Consider the following 17,705-nt stretch of genomic DNA (forward strand, 5'->3'; position numbering starts at 1 on the left):
CCAGATGCATGGCTGGGCAAACTGTATGTACCCTCTGGTGGGTGCAACACCAGCAGAGAACAAGAGAAACAGGGCAAACTTAATTCTGCTGTCATGCAGTAACTCCTTCTGACACCTCAGTGACACCAGAATTTCTGGGGTTTAATTCTATTTTAATTTTAATTACCTAATTTCAGTCAATTTCTAAGTTTTAGAAAGTTTTGTATCTCAGCGGTGCTTCGTTACAAGATTGAACTTTAAATTAAACAGTGCATGCATGATGACAACACATGACATTTTATGTCGCAGTGTGCCAGGGACTGCACCTCCCATGGCCAACTAGTAAATCACCTTCCAAACTTCAAACATGGTGACTTATTTACAGCTTCATCACAGCTGTGAATACGTAATTTGCCATCTCTGGCTCACAGTTAATATAAGTCGTGTCTTCTCTCAACAGCGTGTTACAAATGAAAATACATTTCATGCTTTTAAATTCTCAACAGACTGAAGTATGATGCTGGAGACTCAAAATGCTTGAAATCCCTCTGTCTCCTGCAGAACACTGCTTCTACCTTTTAGGCTTGCCAGGTGGGTAAGCAACACTGGACTGGGGCACATCTGAAAGGTATCAAACCAGTCTTCCTGATAGTACTCAATTTACTCATTTACCTCTCTCAAGGACTACTTAAAAAAAAAAAAATTAAATCTAAAAATACTGCCTCAGGTTTTGTTAAATGAACAGATTTTACACAAGCTCTTTTTAAGGGAGCCATGTTGGTCAGTAAGGAGGCACCTTTCAGAAAGACCCTCAGGAAACATGTTGATATGCCCATATTTTCATGCTTTTTTTTTTTCACACTGGACAACCAGATCTTCTGCTGCAGGGGAATCACGGTTCAGAGGGAGACACAACAGCTGAGAGAAGTTACTGAGAAGCTTCTGGAATGCAGAGGCAAGGACTGACCACACCATGTCCCTTGTTAGATGATACTTGGATTTCTAATGGGAGCAGGAAAGTCACTTGGATAATGAGTCATATACAAGGAGAGCAGCAAAAGATGCCAGAAGGAGAAGAAAAGAGGCAGAGAAAAGCCCTGCTCACAGGCCTCAGGCCATGCAGAGCAGGAATGCAGCAGCCACTGCAGGGTATGGTGCAGGAAGACACAAACCTGCAGGAGACTGGCAAATAAGGCTGGAGTTGTCAAGAGATTATGAAAACTAGATGGGAACTGCTGGGCCTCATCACAGCTGTGGAGAGCTGTGGAGTTTCTCTACAGTGAGAAGCTCATGGAGTAAAAATGGAGAGTGAAAGGCAACAGTGAAAGATGGAGCTTAACATGAGGAGCTCACAGGAGAACAGGGCAAGGAGGAACAGGAGAGAACAGAAGATGATTTCTTTCCCAGAACCTGATTCAGATGCATGGGGAAGGGAGAAGGCTGCACAGTGATACAACTTCTGTCCAGCACTTAACATATCAGGTGGTGCCCAAATCAGCCAGCACAGGGACCTCTTGGGTCCACCCCAGTTTATCAGCCAGCTTGGGCTGGGGCTAGGCAGCAGAGAGAGCAGATTCACCACGCCAGTAGTGTCAAAAAGAAGTTTTAGCCACACAGATCAGACATAACCCTTCTGCTGTGCATCCACTATGCCTTCATTGTGATACACCCAGCACAGTGCAAAGGATGACCATACCTCTCTTTTCACCCGTGAAAGGAACCAAGTCTTCTCGGTCTTTAATGTCCTTTGCCTGCTTTTCTAGGTGGGCCATGAGTTCCTCCCTTTTGAAGGGGCCAGTTGGTGGCTTTTGTGTCTGGTCCCGCTGCCTGAGCCCTGCTGGCAACAGTGCATTCTAGACATGGAGGTGAGAAACACAGGTTATCTCTGCAGGCCACAATCCCCATCCATCAAACACTCTCCCCTCTGCACTCCCCTCACTGCACCACTCTTCTTCCACAGTGCTGGACAGTTTGCTTCTCCTTGTGTCAAAGGTTATCTTCATCCAGCCCCACTCATTCCCACATCATCCAAGATATGTGATACTCCTTTCCCCCTTCAGTTTCAAACGCTGCCCAGTAGAGGTTTCTCTGCAACATCAGCTCCAGCCCTTTCTTTCTGGAATCTCTCAGCCACCTTCTTCCCACTATATGAGTCTGTGCAAGTGCCCACAATGCTCCATGTGTCCCAAAAAGAATCAGTTCAGTTAAATCTCATGATCTTTCACAGAGCAGATCAGAGAGTTGTGAGTTGTGGTGGTCTCTTCTGCCTTTTAGGATCCATCACAAAACTACAGAGAGGGTCTCACAGAGCAGATCACTTGGTTGCAGAGCAAACCCCCTGTGAACCCCAGGTTTTTTTCAAGCTGCCTCCTTGTTACTCAGTCACATAAGCCTCCACGGGAAGTTGGTTTGTGCTTGACACATATGGCACGTAAACACCTGCTTATATTTAAATATAGAACAGCCTTAATGCAGTAAGTAAGACTATTCCCAGATTTGACACTAAGCATGTTCTTTAAAGCTTTACTGGATAGAAGTCAACATTTACTTGTTAAGACATCCAAGGTGATGCTGAACAACACACTTTGATTTTTCCATGCCTGCCTGATAAAAGTACTTCATTATAATTTATGTCTGTGTCAGTGAAAAGCCTGGGAAGGAAAATTACTAACAGGAAGCAGTTGGAATCGGGCAGCCCGGGAGGGCAAGAGAAGCGTGTGAATTGCACAAGCAGGGAGGCATAGGAGACAGCTTGCTTCCACAGACTTCATGTCGTGCAAAGCAAAAATGCAATCTTCAAGCAGACTACACCTGCACTGACAGATGTCCATAATTATTTTACCTTTCTTCATCTTTCACAGAATGCTGCCTCACCCCATGTCTTCTGAGGTAGCTGTTACCAGCCCATCAGCCCATACACTTAATCCCAGGAGCCAGTTTGCCAGCTCTCAAATATTTTCCTGCATTACAATTAAAAATACTGATGATGCAATCTACAGCACCCATCGTTTACTCCAGAAACACTAACTGCATGTTGCAGGAACAATTTCTCACTTGGCAGTGCCCGAGCTCCTCGAGTAACATTGCCGTACACCAGAGGCCAGCCAGTTGGCTCTGCACATCCCCTGCAACAGGGCAGTGCTGGCTCCAAAAACCTTTCACCAGCTTGGCTCCAGCAGCCCCCATGTTTGCATATGTGCAGCTCCTGCTGATGCTAGGAAGTTGCTAAAAATAAACTGTCCCACTTTGCAAAACTCCAGGATTTGGATTTCTGCCTAAATGGATGAAAATACAGGCCATTTGAAGTTTGTTACAAAAACCTCAAACCCAAAACACCAAAAAAAACCCAGAAAACCCTCAAACCAAGCAACCTGCAAAGCATTCCCTCCAAGGTGGCCTGCTCTGAAACAGAGATCCATTTTCCACAGGATTACTGCACTGCACCAGCCCTGGCTCATATTGCTGCGGCAAGTCACAGATGCTCATCACATTGGGAAAAGGACAGAAAAACAGAAACAGATACACGTGTAGACTGTGCTTCCAATGTCAAAAAATTCTTCTGTGTGTCTGCATCCAGTGTCTTCTACTCTTGCTCCAAGTACAGGCTCTGCAAAGGATCCCACTGAAATACAGATTACTAATGCAGCCCACTCCCCCACAATTACTAAGATTCACGACCTAACGTCTCAATTAAAAATTACTTACATCAGGATCCAGCTCTTCCAGTTCATTCTCTAACTTCCTGAGCTCCTCCTCTGTCAGAGCTCCAAGGATCTGATCTTCATCCAGGTCTCGGTATTTTTCTAGCTCCTTTCTGTAAGACATCTTAGAGGAGTCTTGTGGATCTCACTTCTATGCTGTAACAGAACCTGATATGAAAACAAGACATGTTAGCACTGAACACATGAAGCATGATGCTGCAGCCTGTCTGGCTGGGGAACACTGAACACTCCAGAACTGGAGATTTGTGCTTAAAGCACAGCTGATTTCAAAAGATTGCTCAGAGCCCCCCTTTCATATCCCACACACAGATAATCACCCAGGGAGGAGACAGCGGCGCAGCTCCAGTAGCACATTGCCCACCACGGATCTAGGGGACAGGACTGAGGAAGTTCTTGGTACAGGACCCTGGCTAGGGATGTCTTTCTGCATGAAGTGCTAGATGTTAATGAAGCATCCTGGGCACTTATTTCTTTGAAGGACAATAAATCATGAAGCATTCAGCTCTCACTCATGTCCTTACAAGCCCCCAGTAACACCGCCCTGCACATGACACTCCAGATAACATCGCTACTGGAGGGGAAAACAGATTTGTAGCACCACTGAGTACCTGTGAGCCCTGAAACTTCCACGGGGCTACAGTGCATGGCACTTCTTCCCGTATTTTAAAGCCGCAAGGAGATCAGGAAGTATTATCCACTTGGGTTCAGGAGGCTGCCAGTTAAATGTGCTATTTAGTGACCCACCTTTCCTTGGACAGCACATGTTTGCCCTGCTGCCAGCTAAGCAGCTGACCTGTGTGCTACTGCACATTCTACACCAACCCTGCAAGAAGAGAAGTGAATGGTCTATCAGGACAATCCCTGCTGACCCCAAGGTTTGGCCCATGTCTCCTAATACATGTCTCCTGGACCTCTGCAAGCAAAAAGACAGCAGAGAAAAAGGTTCAATATGTTGAAAACATGCAGGTGGGTTAAAAGTACACTCAGCATAACACACAAAAGCATATCCAACTCTGCTCTTTTGCTGACAGCCTCCTTCTGCTCCACAGCACTGCCTGTACATTTACCTTTTTTTTTTGGCTCTGTTTTTGCAAAGAATACCAAGTCCTAGATAATTTAAAGTAACTTTTCTTAAAGTGTTGCTATTCTTTTATGTGACATTTACGTTAAAAATAGCAGCAAGGCCTGTGTATTTTTTAGGGAGCCAAACATCTTTTGAGTTTCTATAAATGGTCTCTTTTCAGCTCTGTGGAACATCAGAGCCCTACCCTGAATCACATCTTTCCAGCTTTGCTTGTCCCCTCCAGACAGATTATGCTCTTATGATCACTCTTCATTAGAAGAGAAGTTTCTTTATGCAAGTTACAACACAGCTGCTGTTCCAGATAGGAAAATTATCTTTAGCTTGGTCACAAAAGGGCACAGTAATGCACACATGCTTGCTCAACAGCAAGCCCTTAAATTTAGAAGCTGTCATCTTGTCAGACGTTTGGTTCCCCACTAGTGTGATGGCAATTCCTGCATCACTCACATTCCTGCCACTCGGCACTTAGGAAGCGCGAGGAGATGGTGCCTTCTGGATGGGAGAAACAGCCCCTGAAAGTCCCTCAGTTTCTCTGGGAACTGAGAGGGTGAAAATCAGCTTTTCACTGGGCTGGTTTGCTCCAAGGAGCAGCCATCAGCCCGTGGGCACCGGAGCCAAGGGCAGCCAGGAGGGTGGATGGAAGCAGGAGCAGTGTGGTGCAGTGGGTCTGGCTGAGGGGGGGGAAGGAACCCCACAGCCCTGCGCTTCACCAGCCCCCTGCAGCCCTCAGTGCAGGGCTCCCTGTGCTGTGAGGCTGACAGGCAGCAGCCACACACCAGCCAGCCTACGAGCCGTGTCCCCAGCTCAGCCCCTGCAAGCCTGCCCTTCCTGCAGGCACAGAGAAGGGCACAGCCTTTACTGCAGTTGCCCATGAACACTGAGGCAGGAGATCCTAGAATAGCAGCCTGCACTTGGATCGGGATATGTGCTGTGCTACTGCAGCCTTAGACAGCAGTGCACGAGCCACCACTAGCCTGGATTTCATACGCCATATGTAGTTTTGACCATTCTGTCATGGAAGGAACTGGAACTAGGAGCAAGGAGAAAGGCAGAGAATAACCCACCCCAGGCTGCAAAATTCCCTAAAAGGGCTTAAAATGCCCACACCTGCCACACACAGAGCAATATCTGTCTTGGCTACATGAGGACAACTATTCCCAGAGGCAGCCACAGACCCTTCCCAGGAATGCAGGCAAGACTCAAGCAGGGGCCTGTCTGGGAGCAGAGTGCAGCCCCGCAGGGTGACCTTGTTGCCTCCCTCCAGAAGGACAGAGGTGTCAGCACCGAGAGGCAGGACAGACACTGGATGTCAGTGCACACAGGCAATGCTTCTGGAAAACGCCTCAGGTTTCAAAGCATCTTGCAGAGATATGAAGCCAAGACTGCATATAGAAAAGGCCCTGAGGGCTGAAGACAGGTGCAGAGCCTGCTGAAGCACAGCTGAAATCCCCGTGGAGAGAATTTAATTTCCTGCGTATCCCAAAGAGAAGTGTCGGGGGGCACAGTGCCTTCCCAGACTGCTGGTGCAGCCGGACGGAGCCGGCACCTCGCACATTTCCCGTGGAGAGCACACTGAGAGGGCTGCTCATGGAGAGGAGCAGCCTTGCCCGTGGCAGCAGGGCTTTCTGTACTGCTCCCCTGCCTGCAGAACCAGCTGCTCAGCTCCGTCTCCTCCTGCACAGCCACCAGGACCAGTGTGTTCGCTGGCGCTCCCTTATCTCCACATCCCAGGCCTCTTCTAACCTATCTTGCTAATGAGTGTGGGGAGAAAAACCAAACCAGCCCATCTGCTGTAAATGGAAGAGGGTTTTGAACTGCCAGTGATAAGAAAGCAGATAAATTCTGCCTAAGTGAAATTGTTTTCGTTTGTACAGAGTACAACCCACCACCACAAAACAGTTCTCCCTGACTTGTGCCAGAGTAAAAGCATGGTTTAACACAGGTTCCACCTTCACCTCGGCTCAAACAAAACAACAAGATCCTTCAGCACAACTTGAGTTCTCACTCTTTTTCATTAACCCTATCACTCTTCATTCAGTCAGCTAAGGAAGGCATCACAAAATAATATAAGTGCAATATACACATACTGAACAGAACTGACACTGTTGCAACTTTAAGTCCTCAAAAAATTGAAATTCATATAGATTACAAAGATAGCAAGATATTAGGCCTCTTTGTTCAAAGTACTTGTCAGTCACACTGGAAGACAGCCCAAGCACTTGCACTTAATAAGTCTGAGCAGCACATATGCTGGAATGCACAACAATCATTAAAATTATTAAAGGAGAAAAATTGAATTCACTAGGAGATAATAAAAGGTCATCTACAGGAAAGACTGGTCTCACCATGAATATGGGAACACAAAACCAAACCAAACAAAACAACATTGCTGATCATGAGGGGGATAGAACAGTTCCCTTCCGAAGGGTTCAAAAGTGCCAGGCAAACAAATGGATACTGAAAATAAATGAAAATGAAAAGCATCCTGTACAACACTGGACATAATCCTTTCACAGTGCTTTGCACTGGTACAGCCCCCTGCAGCACCATGACCTTTTTGGGGTGCTGAAACCTGAGAGCAGCACTGACATCTGCACAGGGAAGCGGTGGAAATCCATCCGGGAGAGCGGCCCACGAGGCCCGCAGCTTCACCACCATCCGAGGGCAGGCATCAGTGCTTGGCTGTGCTCCTCAGGTGGACGAGAGGGAGGGCAGGAGCAGGGCAGCACTGGGCTCAGGCTACAGCAGGGTCTGCTGGATTATCCCCCTGTGATCTGACAGCCCCAGGAAAAAGTGAGGAGAGGGAGAACTGGGTAAAGTGACAGGAACAGCAGCAAGACAAATTTCAAGAAAACACAAAAATGTCACAGTGGAAGCCACACGTGCTGTGTTAGGCCTGCCGTGTGTGACACACCTGGCACATCCCATGTGTGACACACCTGTCCCACTCCGTGTGCCACACCTGGCGCACGCCGTGCGTGACACACCTGGTGCACGCCGTGCGTGACACACCTGGCACATGGAGTGCGATACACCTGGCACACCCCGTGTGTGACACACCGGGCCCACCTCGTGTGTGACACACCTGGTCCACCCTGCGTGTGACACACCCGGCAGACACCGTGCGTGACCCACCTGGCACATGGAGTGTGACACACCTGGCGCACCCTGTGTGTGACACACCTGGCACATGGAGTGTGACACACCTGGCGCACCCCATGTGACACACCTAGCCCACCCCGTGTGACCCACCTGGCACATGGAGTGTGACACACCTGGCGCACCCTGTGTGTGACACACCTGGCACATGGAGTGCGACACACCTGGCACACCCCATGTGACACACTTAGCCCACCCCGTGTGACCCACCTGGCACATGGAGTGTGACACACCTGGCGCACCCTGTGTGTGACACACCTGGCACATGGAGTGCGACACACCTGGCACACCCTGTGTGTGACACACCTGGCACATGGAGTGCAACACACCTGGCGCGCCCTGTGTGTGACACACCTGGCACATGGAGTGCGACACACCTGGCGCACCCTGTGTGTGACACACCTGGCACATGGAGTGCGACACACCTGGCGCACCCTGTGTGTGACACACCTGGCACATGGAGTGCGACATACCTGGCACACCCCATGTGACACACTTAGCCCACCCCGTGTGACCCACCTGGCACATGGAGTGTGACACACCTGGCGCACCCTGTGTGTGACACACCTGGCACATGGAGTGCGACACACCTGGCGCACCCTGTGTGTGACACACCTGGCACATGGAGTGCAACACACCTGGCGCGCCCTGTGTGTGACACACCTGGCACATGGAGTGCGACACACCTGGCGCACCCTGTGTGTGACACACCTGGCACATGGAGTGCGACACACCTGGCGCACCCTGTGTGTGACACACCTGGCACATGGAGTGTGACACACCTGGCGCACCCTGTGTGTGACACACCTGGCACATGGAGTGCGACACACCTGGCGCACCCTGTGTGTGACACACCTGGCGCACCCCATGTGACACACCTAGCCCACCCCGTGTGTGACACACCTGGCGCACGCTGTGCCAGGCAGCCCAGCGCCTCCATGCGCAACCTCCCGCAGGTGCCAGCATGCCAGCAGCAGGACAGCACAGGACAGAAAGCACTGCCCTTCATCAAAACACAGGGAGAAAGAGCAGCTAAGCTCAGCCGAGGTGTGGGGCTTTCCAGGAATAAATTCCATTGTCAGCCCAGCCAGCCCTGGCTCGGGGGTCTGCGCAGGCAGCACCGTGCCCAAGGCTTGGGCCATGGGAAGGTTTGGGGCATCCCTGGCCACCAGCACACCCAACAACCACCAGAGGCAGAGGACAGGAGTTCTGTGTACTCTGCCACACAACGAGAGCCATGTCCGAAAAAAATTAACATCCTCGCCCCAGACAGCCCATGAATCTACCACAAAACATTTTCTGTGCTCTGAAATGTGAAAGCAGAGCATGGGGTTTGGGTTCTGGGATAAGGAGGTAGCCAAGCATGACCAGCACAGCAATTGATTCCTGCAAAAACTGCCAAGTTTGAAGACAGAAATCTTTTCAGGATGAAAGCTGTATTCAAGGAGCAGTGAAGGCAGGAATTCATATCATGAGGGATAGCTTGAAAACTGTTCCTGTTTGACTCACACAGGGTTTTGATTTATGAGGTTTTTTTTTTTTTTACAGCTTAAGTATAAATCTGAGTCAAAGTTCAGAATTATTGTTTTGCAGTATAAAAATAACAAACCAATATCAACCATCCCCCCTATAGTTGCTACAATAATTTTCTTTTCCTTTGCTTGCAGCATAACTTAAAAGATAAATGCTAGTGTCTTGTGTGTTTTTTGACGGAGTGTGAGTTTTTGACCTCAAGTGACCATTTCCTATAAATTCAAGAGAAACCAGGTGCTTTCTGTGCATACACTTAAATCTCAGTGAGTCACCCAGGTGCAGATTCAAGATGCATGCTGTGCGGATGAGAGGAACAAATAATCTCCAGCTTTTTTCTAAACCAAAACTGTGTTCTTATGTGGTCACTCCTTATGTGGTGACAAACCTTAAAGCCAGTAGTGAACCTTAATGAAATCTCATGCAGGACTCAGACCCTTATTCCTTGGGAAGCTGCACACGTGTGCAAAGGGTCTGTCAGCCCAGAGATCTTCTCTGCAATGAGGGAGAGCTGGGGCACTTGCACAGTGGTCTAAGGCCAGGTGGGGTTACCAGAAGCACTCGGAGAAGGGGTAGCTGTTACACATGTAGTGCTGGAGCAGGCACAGTGGGGATGTAGAGAAGAAGGAGATCAATCCACCAAAAGGCTAGTCTCTGCTGATTCTCTCCTCCTGGGACAATTTTCAAACTCTGAGCTTGCATCCGAACATAATTGGGTGCTGATGACTCCATGGGCAACTCTGCTTTTTGAGTCACTGGGCAACCAGACATAACCAGCTCCCTGCAGTTTCAAAAACTGACCAACAAATTATGGCCAGATGCAGCAGCAATGAAGGGAAAGATGCACATCAGCTCCTACCGAGACCACATATAAAAACATGATCTATGTGAATTGTGCAAAACCCAGTAGGAAATCAGAGCAGAGGAGGAGTTGGATCCATCCCCAGTGCCACCACACAGCCACACACAGCAGAACTCTTCACTGTGGGTGCTTGTGACCACGATTCACCCTGCCCACGAGGGGAATTGTGTGGTACAGGTACTGTGCTGGTAGAGGTGTGTCTCCTCCCAGCACACAGGTACCAACATCACACCTCAGCCCCACAGTCCCTTCTCTCACAGACCCTACCAGAGCCCAGTGGCGGCTTTGCAAGTGACTACATGCCCTGCACTTGAGGTACCGAGCCTCAAAAGTTTCCTCCACTTCAAATGTACATTGTTCCTCTTAAAATGAAAGGAAGATAAATGCCTAAGACCAGTCCCTTAAGGTAATGGCCTTAGAGTTTCTGTAGACTCCTTTTCAAGCAGATCTCATTTTCTAGTAAGACAGGAAAGCATCATTTTAACAAGCCATAAACACACACCCAGGCTGCAGCATCAAGTACTGTTGGCCTGTCTGGGCCCTGCATCACCACCTTGAATGTACAAGATGATGAAAACTTTAGTTAAAGCTACAAAAGACTTTCGATAGACTCTGCCCTGGGCTTGGACTCCAAGCTGCATTAGAAAGTGTCTAGCCAGGAGATCCACATGGGAGACCCAAAGGGGATCCTCTTCTTAGCACCACTGAGATGCAGATGGATGCTTCATGCTATTTGAGGTCCTCTAGTAGATCACAAGTCTTTGCAAGCTGAACAAGCAAAAGGAATTGGACTTATTCAGCCTGGAGAGAGGAAGGCTGCGGAGGTACCCAACTGCAGTCAGCAGCATGCTGCCTGAATGGAAATTATTCTTAAAGGAGAAAAAACACAAATTTGTGTCCTGGATGAGGAGAGTGGACAGAGAAAAGAGAGGGGATGCTCCAGACGGTGAGAAGCTCTGCCATATCAGATGCAGAAAGCAGAGCACACACTCTCATTGCTCCAGGCAAGTCAGCCATCAACAAGAAAGACTGAGGCACTCTCAGCCTCTCTGCAAGAGGCTCATTCTTAAGGAAATCCAACAACCAATCTGCTGTCTCTTCAGGGAACTGAAACTTCTCCAAGGAAGACCTAAGCTTCCTCCCAACAAGCAGCTGTTAATCTAAGACATCCTGAAATTCATATTTGAAGGAAACATCTGGAAGAAAGGATTTTGGATCTATCAAAGCACATGACTTGTGACTCTTGCAGTGACATACCAGCCATGCAGAAGATGTAACACTATCTGTAGCTACCGTCACCACCCAACCCCTGCAGCAGTGAAGTTCAATAGGCCATGGGCAAGACCTACTGACGGTGCAGCTTCACTCCCATGGATATCCTCACGTCAGAGATGACATTCCCATCCTTGACAGCTCCACAGGAAACACCTTGTTGTCATGCACACACTAGGGAAGGCTCCTTGCGCTCAAGCTAAGTAACCTGTCCCTTTGTCCACTAGTGCTGAGGAAAGTCTCACACTGCTTGCACTCTCCTCAGTCTTCTCAGCTCACCCAGCTCCTAACCCAATATCCAGAAACTCCTGTATCTCCTGGCTCTCCTCTTGTCAATAGCCCTGCAGCCTGCAAGCCACACAACTCAATACTGGTGCTAACCAAGTGGTCTTTCTCATCAGCAAATAGCCTGGATGTTTGGTGACCAGGCCAAGATCTAACAAAGCCCAAACACAAAGCATTCCAGCTGTATCTCCCCCACTTCACATATTTTTAAGACACACTTGTAAACACAGTTATGTGTTCTCCTCTTTGGGGTGAGGTTGTCTCATGCACCTGGCATGCACTGAGTTGCTTAATTACTAATCCCTGTGAAAAGCATGTGGGCACACTTGAGTCATTAGCGACACTCTGCACTCAGTTCCTGCTCTGTAACTTGAACCCTTCCACTTGGGAGCTTCACAGCCACCACAGTCTCCTCTGGAAACTGATCCTGGGTTTCTTTCCTGAGTTTCTCTTAGCCCTCGGATGGACACCTCTGTTTCTGTGGAACTCTGGTTTTGCATGACGAACACTGGAGCAGAAAGGCTCCTGTCCTGCACTGAGCAGTGCCTTATCCTCAGGTGGGCAGTGGCCATGTCCTGTGAAACAGCCCTGCCAGAGAGCCAGAGCCAAAGCACAGAGTGCTGCTAGTAACACACGAATGCCTGCACATCCCAAGCCCACCCTGCTGCTAGTGTGGCTGAAGCACAGGGAACGGCAGGGAGCTGCCCCACCAAGGTGCAGCTAATCAGCCCCAGACAGGCAGATGCTTAATTAACACCAAAGCCAAATGGGCTCTGTTCCAGCAGCAGTGAGTGTGCAGTGAACAATGTGCACCAAACCTAAGCGAGGTATTAACGAGGTATTAACAGAGGAGAGACCCTTACACCATCGTGCCAGGCCTGCAGAAGCAAAGAAACCAGCTCCAGCTGGGAGAGCTACCAAGCTGCACAGAGCCTGCGTGGGAGAGAGCTCTGGGGGAACCCACTGCAACCTTGCCTGCAAGCTTTCCCCAGGCTGCTCCCAGTCAGAGTGTCCTGGGATGTACAGACTTTGGTCTGACCCAGGATAACCTCTGTTATGTGTTTATCTCATTCGCCATGAACAAGTGGGAAGAATTCCCTCTGAGGAGGGTGATGCAGCTCTAAGGCAAGGTTTCAGGAAGGGGGGGGAATCTCCATCTTTGGGGATTTGCAGACACAGGCCATATGAAGCCAGAACCTCCCTATCTAAGGAGGGGTCTGCTGGGAGCTGGGGATGGGCTGGAGAGCCACAGAGCCTCCCGTGGTGCTGCCTCCACGTGCCAAGAACATGGGGCCATTTAGCACCAAGGAGTCACGGAACACAACTTTCTGTCCTGTCTCTCCCAAGAGCCGGGTCAAGGCTTCACTTTTATTAAGTGAAGACATTTTGTCTATGGGTCTCCGCCTGATCAAAGGAGTGAGTCTTGCTCATGATGTGCAAATGACTGTCAGCTCTTGAGGAAAAAAATCAGAAGGCAGATCACAGTTTCCTTCCCCCTAGCTGTGCTTTCATAAAAACTCCACACACCTGAAAAACAGTGAAGCAGCACACAGAAAAGCACAACAATTCACCTGCAAACACTACATTTAGTAGCACATTGCTCTGGGGAATAGGAGCTACACATCTGGCAACAGAGGACTGGTGCTTCTTACAAAGGGTTAATTAAGGAACTTTTGTAAAGATAAATCAAATGATCCTTTGGGTGAATGAAAGTGAAACTTAAGCAAAGAAAGTCAGTAGTGAGATAGACCAGACTGTTCCCATATCTGTTTGGCTTTCCCAAATACAGTAAGGGGGTGGGGGGGAAGCAACATATTTCCAGTATTATGCAAAACCACAGTATCTGGAGAAAAGGCAGCAGACCATCAGAGCTGAGAAGTGTGTGAAGAACAAGATGAGTCAGGCTGGGAAACAATGCAGTGCTGAAGGAGGGGTGGGGGAAGAGCCCTGACAGGGGGAAAACAGAGACTTCGAAATGAGAAGCAGTGAGGCTGTGAGGCAGTGTGCTGGTTGGAATACCCAGCCGTGTGTACATTAGGGCAACAGGTACAGACGCTGTCAGGAGGCAGCACTGCAAAAGGAATTTGGCTTTTGCAATGTGAGCAAGACGGTGCTTGGCTTCCATGTTGTAGCCCAGCTCTTCCTTTCAAGAGGGCAAAAGAGCTCACTGCTATGACCTGAAGCATGGGTTCCATGCCCAAAAAGCTTGTCCAGTATTTGCTCTCAGAAAAGGTGCCACCTCTCAGCACAAATCTGGATGAGAAACGAGGAAATCACTCTTTACTGCTGCATGATCTGGCAGTTCACATAAGAAAGGGATTAAAAAACAAATCAAACCACTTAAAATCAACTTCAGTCACATGGCTGAGCGCCCTTGTTGGGCTCAAGGCCCAACATCCAAGGAAAGATGTAAAACAAGTAGGAAGGACCTCCACATAAGGGGAGAGCAGCTGGCTCTGAAGGGAGGCAGAGGGCTATGGATTCTGCCCAACAAACCATCCATGACTATTTAAAAAGCAGAGGGCAACAGATGAGCACAGAGTGAGGGCAGAAGCTGTGTCCATCTGAGTAAAGAAAGGTTATCTTTAGGACAGGCAATGCTTTTCAAGGCAGTGACTATTTCCAGCTGGAGAAAGCAGGGCCAAGGCAAATACAACAAACTGCCCTAAGGAACCTTCCCCCCTGCTAATTTCCACTTTTCCCTTACAAAAGCAGCACAGCTTTCTAGCGATTCATTGTCTGGAAAACCGTCTCCTAGAAGAGCTCCCTGGATTACAAGCGCAAGCAAAACCAGTAGACAAGAACTCTCGGTGCTCTCTGCAAGCCGCTCAGCGCCGTGCAGAGCCCTCTCCTCCCACCGTGCCAGCACTCCCGATCCCCGCCGGGATTTGCCGCGGACACGCGTGAGCGCCGCCGGCTGCCCGCCATCCATCCTTCCATCCATCAATCCGTCCGTCCGTTCATGCCAGCGCCTCCGCCGCGGGCCTCCGCCCGCCCGCCCGCCCGCCGGGGGCCCGGCCGCTCCGAGCCCGGGGATCCCGCCTGCCCGAGCCCCGGGAATCTCTCCTGCCCGAGCCCCGGGATCCCCGCCTGCCCGAGCCCCGGGATCCCCGCCTGCCCGAGCCCCGGGACCCCGCCTGCCCGAGCCCCGGGATCCCGCCTGCCCGAGCCCCGGGAATCCCTCCTGCCCGAGCCCCGGGATCCCCGCCTGCCCGAGCCCCGGGATCCCGCCTGCCCGAGCCCCGGGATCCCCGGCAGCCGCACGCCCGCCGCCGGCTCCGCGCATCCCGGCTCCGCGCTCCCACCTGCGGGCACGGCTCCCGGCAGGCAGGCGAGTGTGCCGGCAGGCAGGCAGGCAGGCACGGCGACCCAGCGCCCCAGCCGTTCCCTTTCCTGCGCTGCCCGCACCGCAGCGGCGCCCGCTATTTCTGTCGAGCTGGGGACGCCCGGCGCGCGCCAAATGTTGTGCCCCGATACGGGCCGGGCCCGCCGCCCCTTCGCTCGCTTACCGCACCCGTGCGCCGAGCCGTGCCGAGCCGAGCCGAGCCGTGCCGAGCCCGGGCGGCTCGTCCTGGCCGCGCCGGCTCCGCCGCTGCCGGGGGCGGGGGTCCGGGCCGGCCGCGGCCCCGGGCCGGCCGTCACTCAGCGGGGGCCGGCCCCGCCGCCCCTCCCGGCCCAGAACAGCTGCGCCCGGCCCGGCCCCCGCCCCGGGCCCCGGCTGGGTCGGCCCTTACCCTCCGCCGCGCTCGGGATGGCAAGCGCGCTCCTTCCATCCCCGGGGCAGCTGCGGGGCGCTGCGGAGGGTGGCGGCAAGAGCAGCATTTGTTTCCAGAGGGTCTTTCCTGCTTTTTAACGAGTCAGACACGCTGGAGTTTGTCTTTCGTCCCGTCGCAACGTCCTTCATTCGGAGTGCCGAGCCAGATGCTTCGGCTTTTTGGGAAGTCCCACAAGATATACACGCGTCTTCTTGGGGGTCCAGGACACTGTAAAGCACCCTGAGACTGCGGCTGGAAAAACTACTTTTCGAGAGGAGTGGCGCAGCACTGGGACAGGGAGAGCAGGGAGGCCGCAAGGCTCAGCCAGACCGAGTCGTGGCCACTTAGGCTGGATGGCCCCACTACCAGCACTGCCGGGGACCTGTAGCTGCAGTCACGGGCACTTTATAAAAGCTACTTCCCCACAAATGCCACCTGTATCAATGCACCCACTAATCCCGTGCCTTACTTTAGTCCCTGTCAGCTTGCCCCACACGCCCAGTGACAGCCACTAGAGCTGCTCCAAGTCTGCAGTCAGCCCAGGAGAGCTGCCTTCCAGTCTTGTGGTATCAAGTTTTAACGTTGCTGCCAAATCTCCTTTCCCCTATGTCACGTTTGTCACCCTATGTCACCTTTTGTCACCTATCCACTTCAAAGCCCCATGGATTTGTCCTTTAATGATTTTTTACCAAATCTCCCACAAAGTGTCAGCCCCAAGCTCCTCCTTAGCTCTGCTGTCTGGTCTCCACCAGCAGCCACAAGACAAGAGTGGAGAGGTTTACCAGAGGTGGTCAGGCCATGTGAATGGTTCTCCAGCCCCACACTTCCCAGACCTAGTGATGACCCTCATCTGAAAATGTCCCCAGTTGCCTCGAGTTAGTACTTGGCTTTTTTTTTTTGCATGACCTGCCTGGCACTGACATTCCATGTCCTGTGGCATTTGAAGGAAGATCTGCAGTTAGCTCTGAAAGTGCTGCTCCCAGCTAGGACAAAGGAAGGATACAAAGGCCTGTGCCAAGCACTGGACCCAGGGCATGTCTCACTGAGGTGAGCAGGCCCAAGTCACTGGCATCATCCCAGCTGCTGGCAGGAGAGAAGAGGCTGCTTAGAACCACTCAGTTCACTCAAATGCCTGTTTGTCCAGGCTAAAGAAGCCTGACAGGCAAGATCAGACAAACCTGGATGCCAGTTTCCCTGCCACCTGTTTACCAAGTGCCTTCCTGCAGGGCGTGCAAGCCGGGAGAAGCTCAGGAAGTGATCCACTGGCACCACTGAGCTCCCATACATGCCCGCATTGGTTTTGCACTCAGAGATACATTTGATCTGGCTGCTGTCAGATGTAGCCTTGTGGGCACCAGAAACTCATCTGAGGCGTCTTGATCCTCTTAGAATGCCCTCAACTGTCTCCATCAGGCAAGACACGGACCCAGCTTCTCAGCACATTTGTTTTCAGTGCATCCCTGGTAGCTCTTTCTTAGCGGTTTGCTGTGACACACTGAGGTAAGGAATGCTGCAGGTAACATACACTGCCGCACTTTTCAAAAGACAACAAGTTTCACTAACCCAACCACAGCAGGGCTCTCAAGGAAGTGGCTTGGCATGCTTGAAGCATGTCCACTCAGGCCCAAGCTCTTCTTGCCCTGGCCAAGGTCTAACTTCACAGAGCAGCACAATTCTCCTGTTCAAGAATTCCAGTCCAACCTGAAAACATCAGCAAAGAGCAAAAGAACAAAAAAATGGAGCTTTCAGGCTTTATGAAGGTTTAAAGTGATGCTTTTTTCATGGCATGATTTTCCTTCACTTTTCTCGTCTAACACAGACAGCACCTGAGAATTCAGATTCTCAATTAAATTAAACATAACTAATTATTAGGTTTGCCTGATGCAAAAGTGTGAGGACAAAGGATGAATGTGGTAAAAACACAGAGACAAAAGATCTTTGCAACAAAAGTCTTCCCAAATGGGGAATGTAGTCCAGAATTGGAAACCCTAGGGATAGGAATTCATTTTGAGATGGCAAAGAAGGTTCTCATGTTTCTCTGACAAAACAAGAGTTCC

The 17,705-nt window shown here is 50.7% G+C and overlaps 1 protein-coding gene across 5 annotated transcripts in view; it reads right to left on the reverse strand.

The window, feature by feature from the left end:
• TMOD1 (tropomodulin 1) overlaps window positions 1–15,486 on the reverse strand; it is a 28,220-nt gene extending 12,734 nt beyond the window's left edge. For 2 of the 5 annotated variants that reach the window (XM_058823441.1, XM_058823446.1), the window contains exons 1-3: window positions 15,403–15,486; window positions 3,685–3,848; window positions 1,676–1,832 (exon numbers count right to left, since the gene is read on the reverse strand). In XM_058823441.1, the coding sequence (XP_058679424.1) occupies window positions 1,676–1,832; window positions 3,685–3,804 (277 nt within the window). In that variant the 5' untranslated portion in view covers window positions 3,805–3,848; window positions 15,403–15,486. Of the gene's footprint in view, window positions 1–1,675; window positions 1,833–3,684; window positions 3,849–4,018; window positions 4,038–4,445; window positions 4,466–15,198; window positions 15,296–15,402 lie in introns of those variants that run through there. The other 3 variants (XM_058823443.1, XM_058823445.1, XM_058823444.1) reach the window with 3 other exon arrangements.
• Between the last annotated feature and the right edge of the window lie 2,219 nt (window positions 15,487–17,705).

The sequence above is a fragment of the Ammospiza caudacuta genome, chromosome Z (assembly GCF_027887145.1).
Source record: "Ammospiza caudacuta isolate bAmmCau1 chromosome Z, bAmmCau1.pri, whole genome shotgun sequence".
In the NCBI taxonomy this organism is placed as follows: Eukaryota; Metazoa; Chordata; class Aves; order Passeriformes; family Passerellidae; genus Ammospiza; species Ammospiza caudacuta.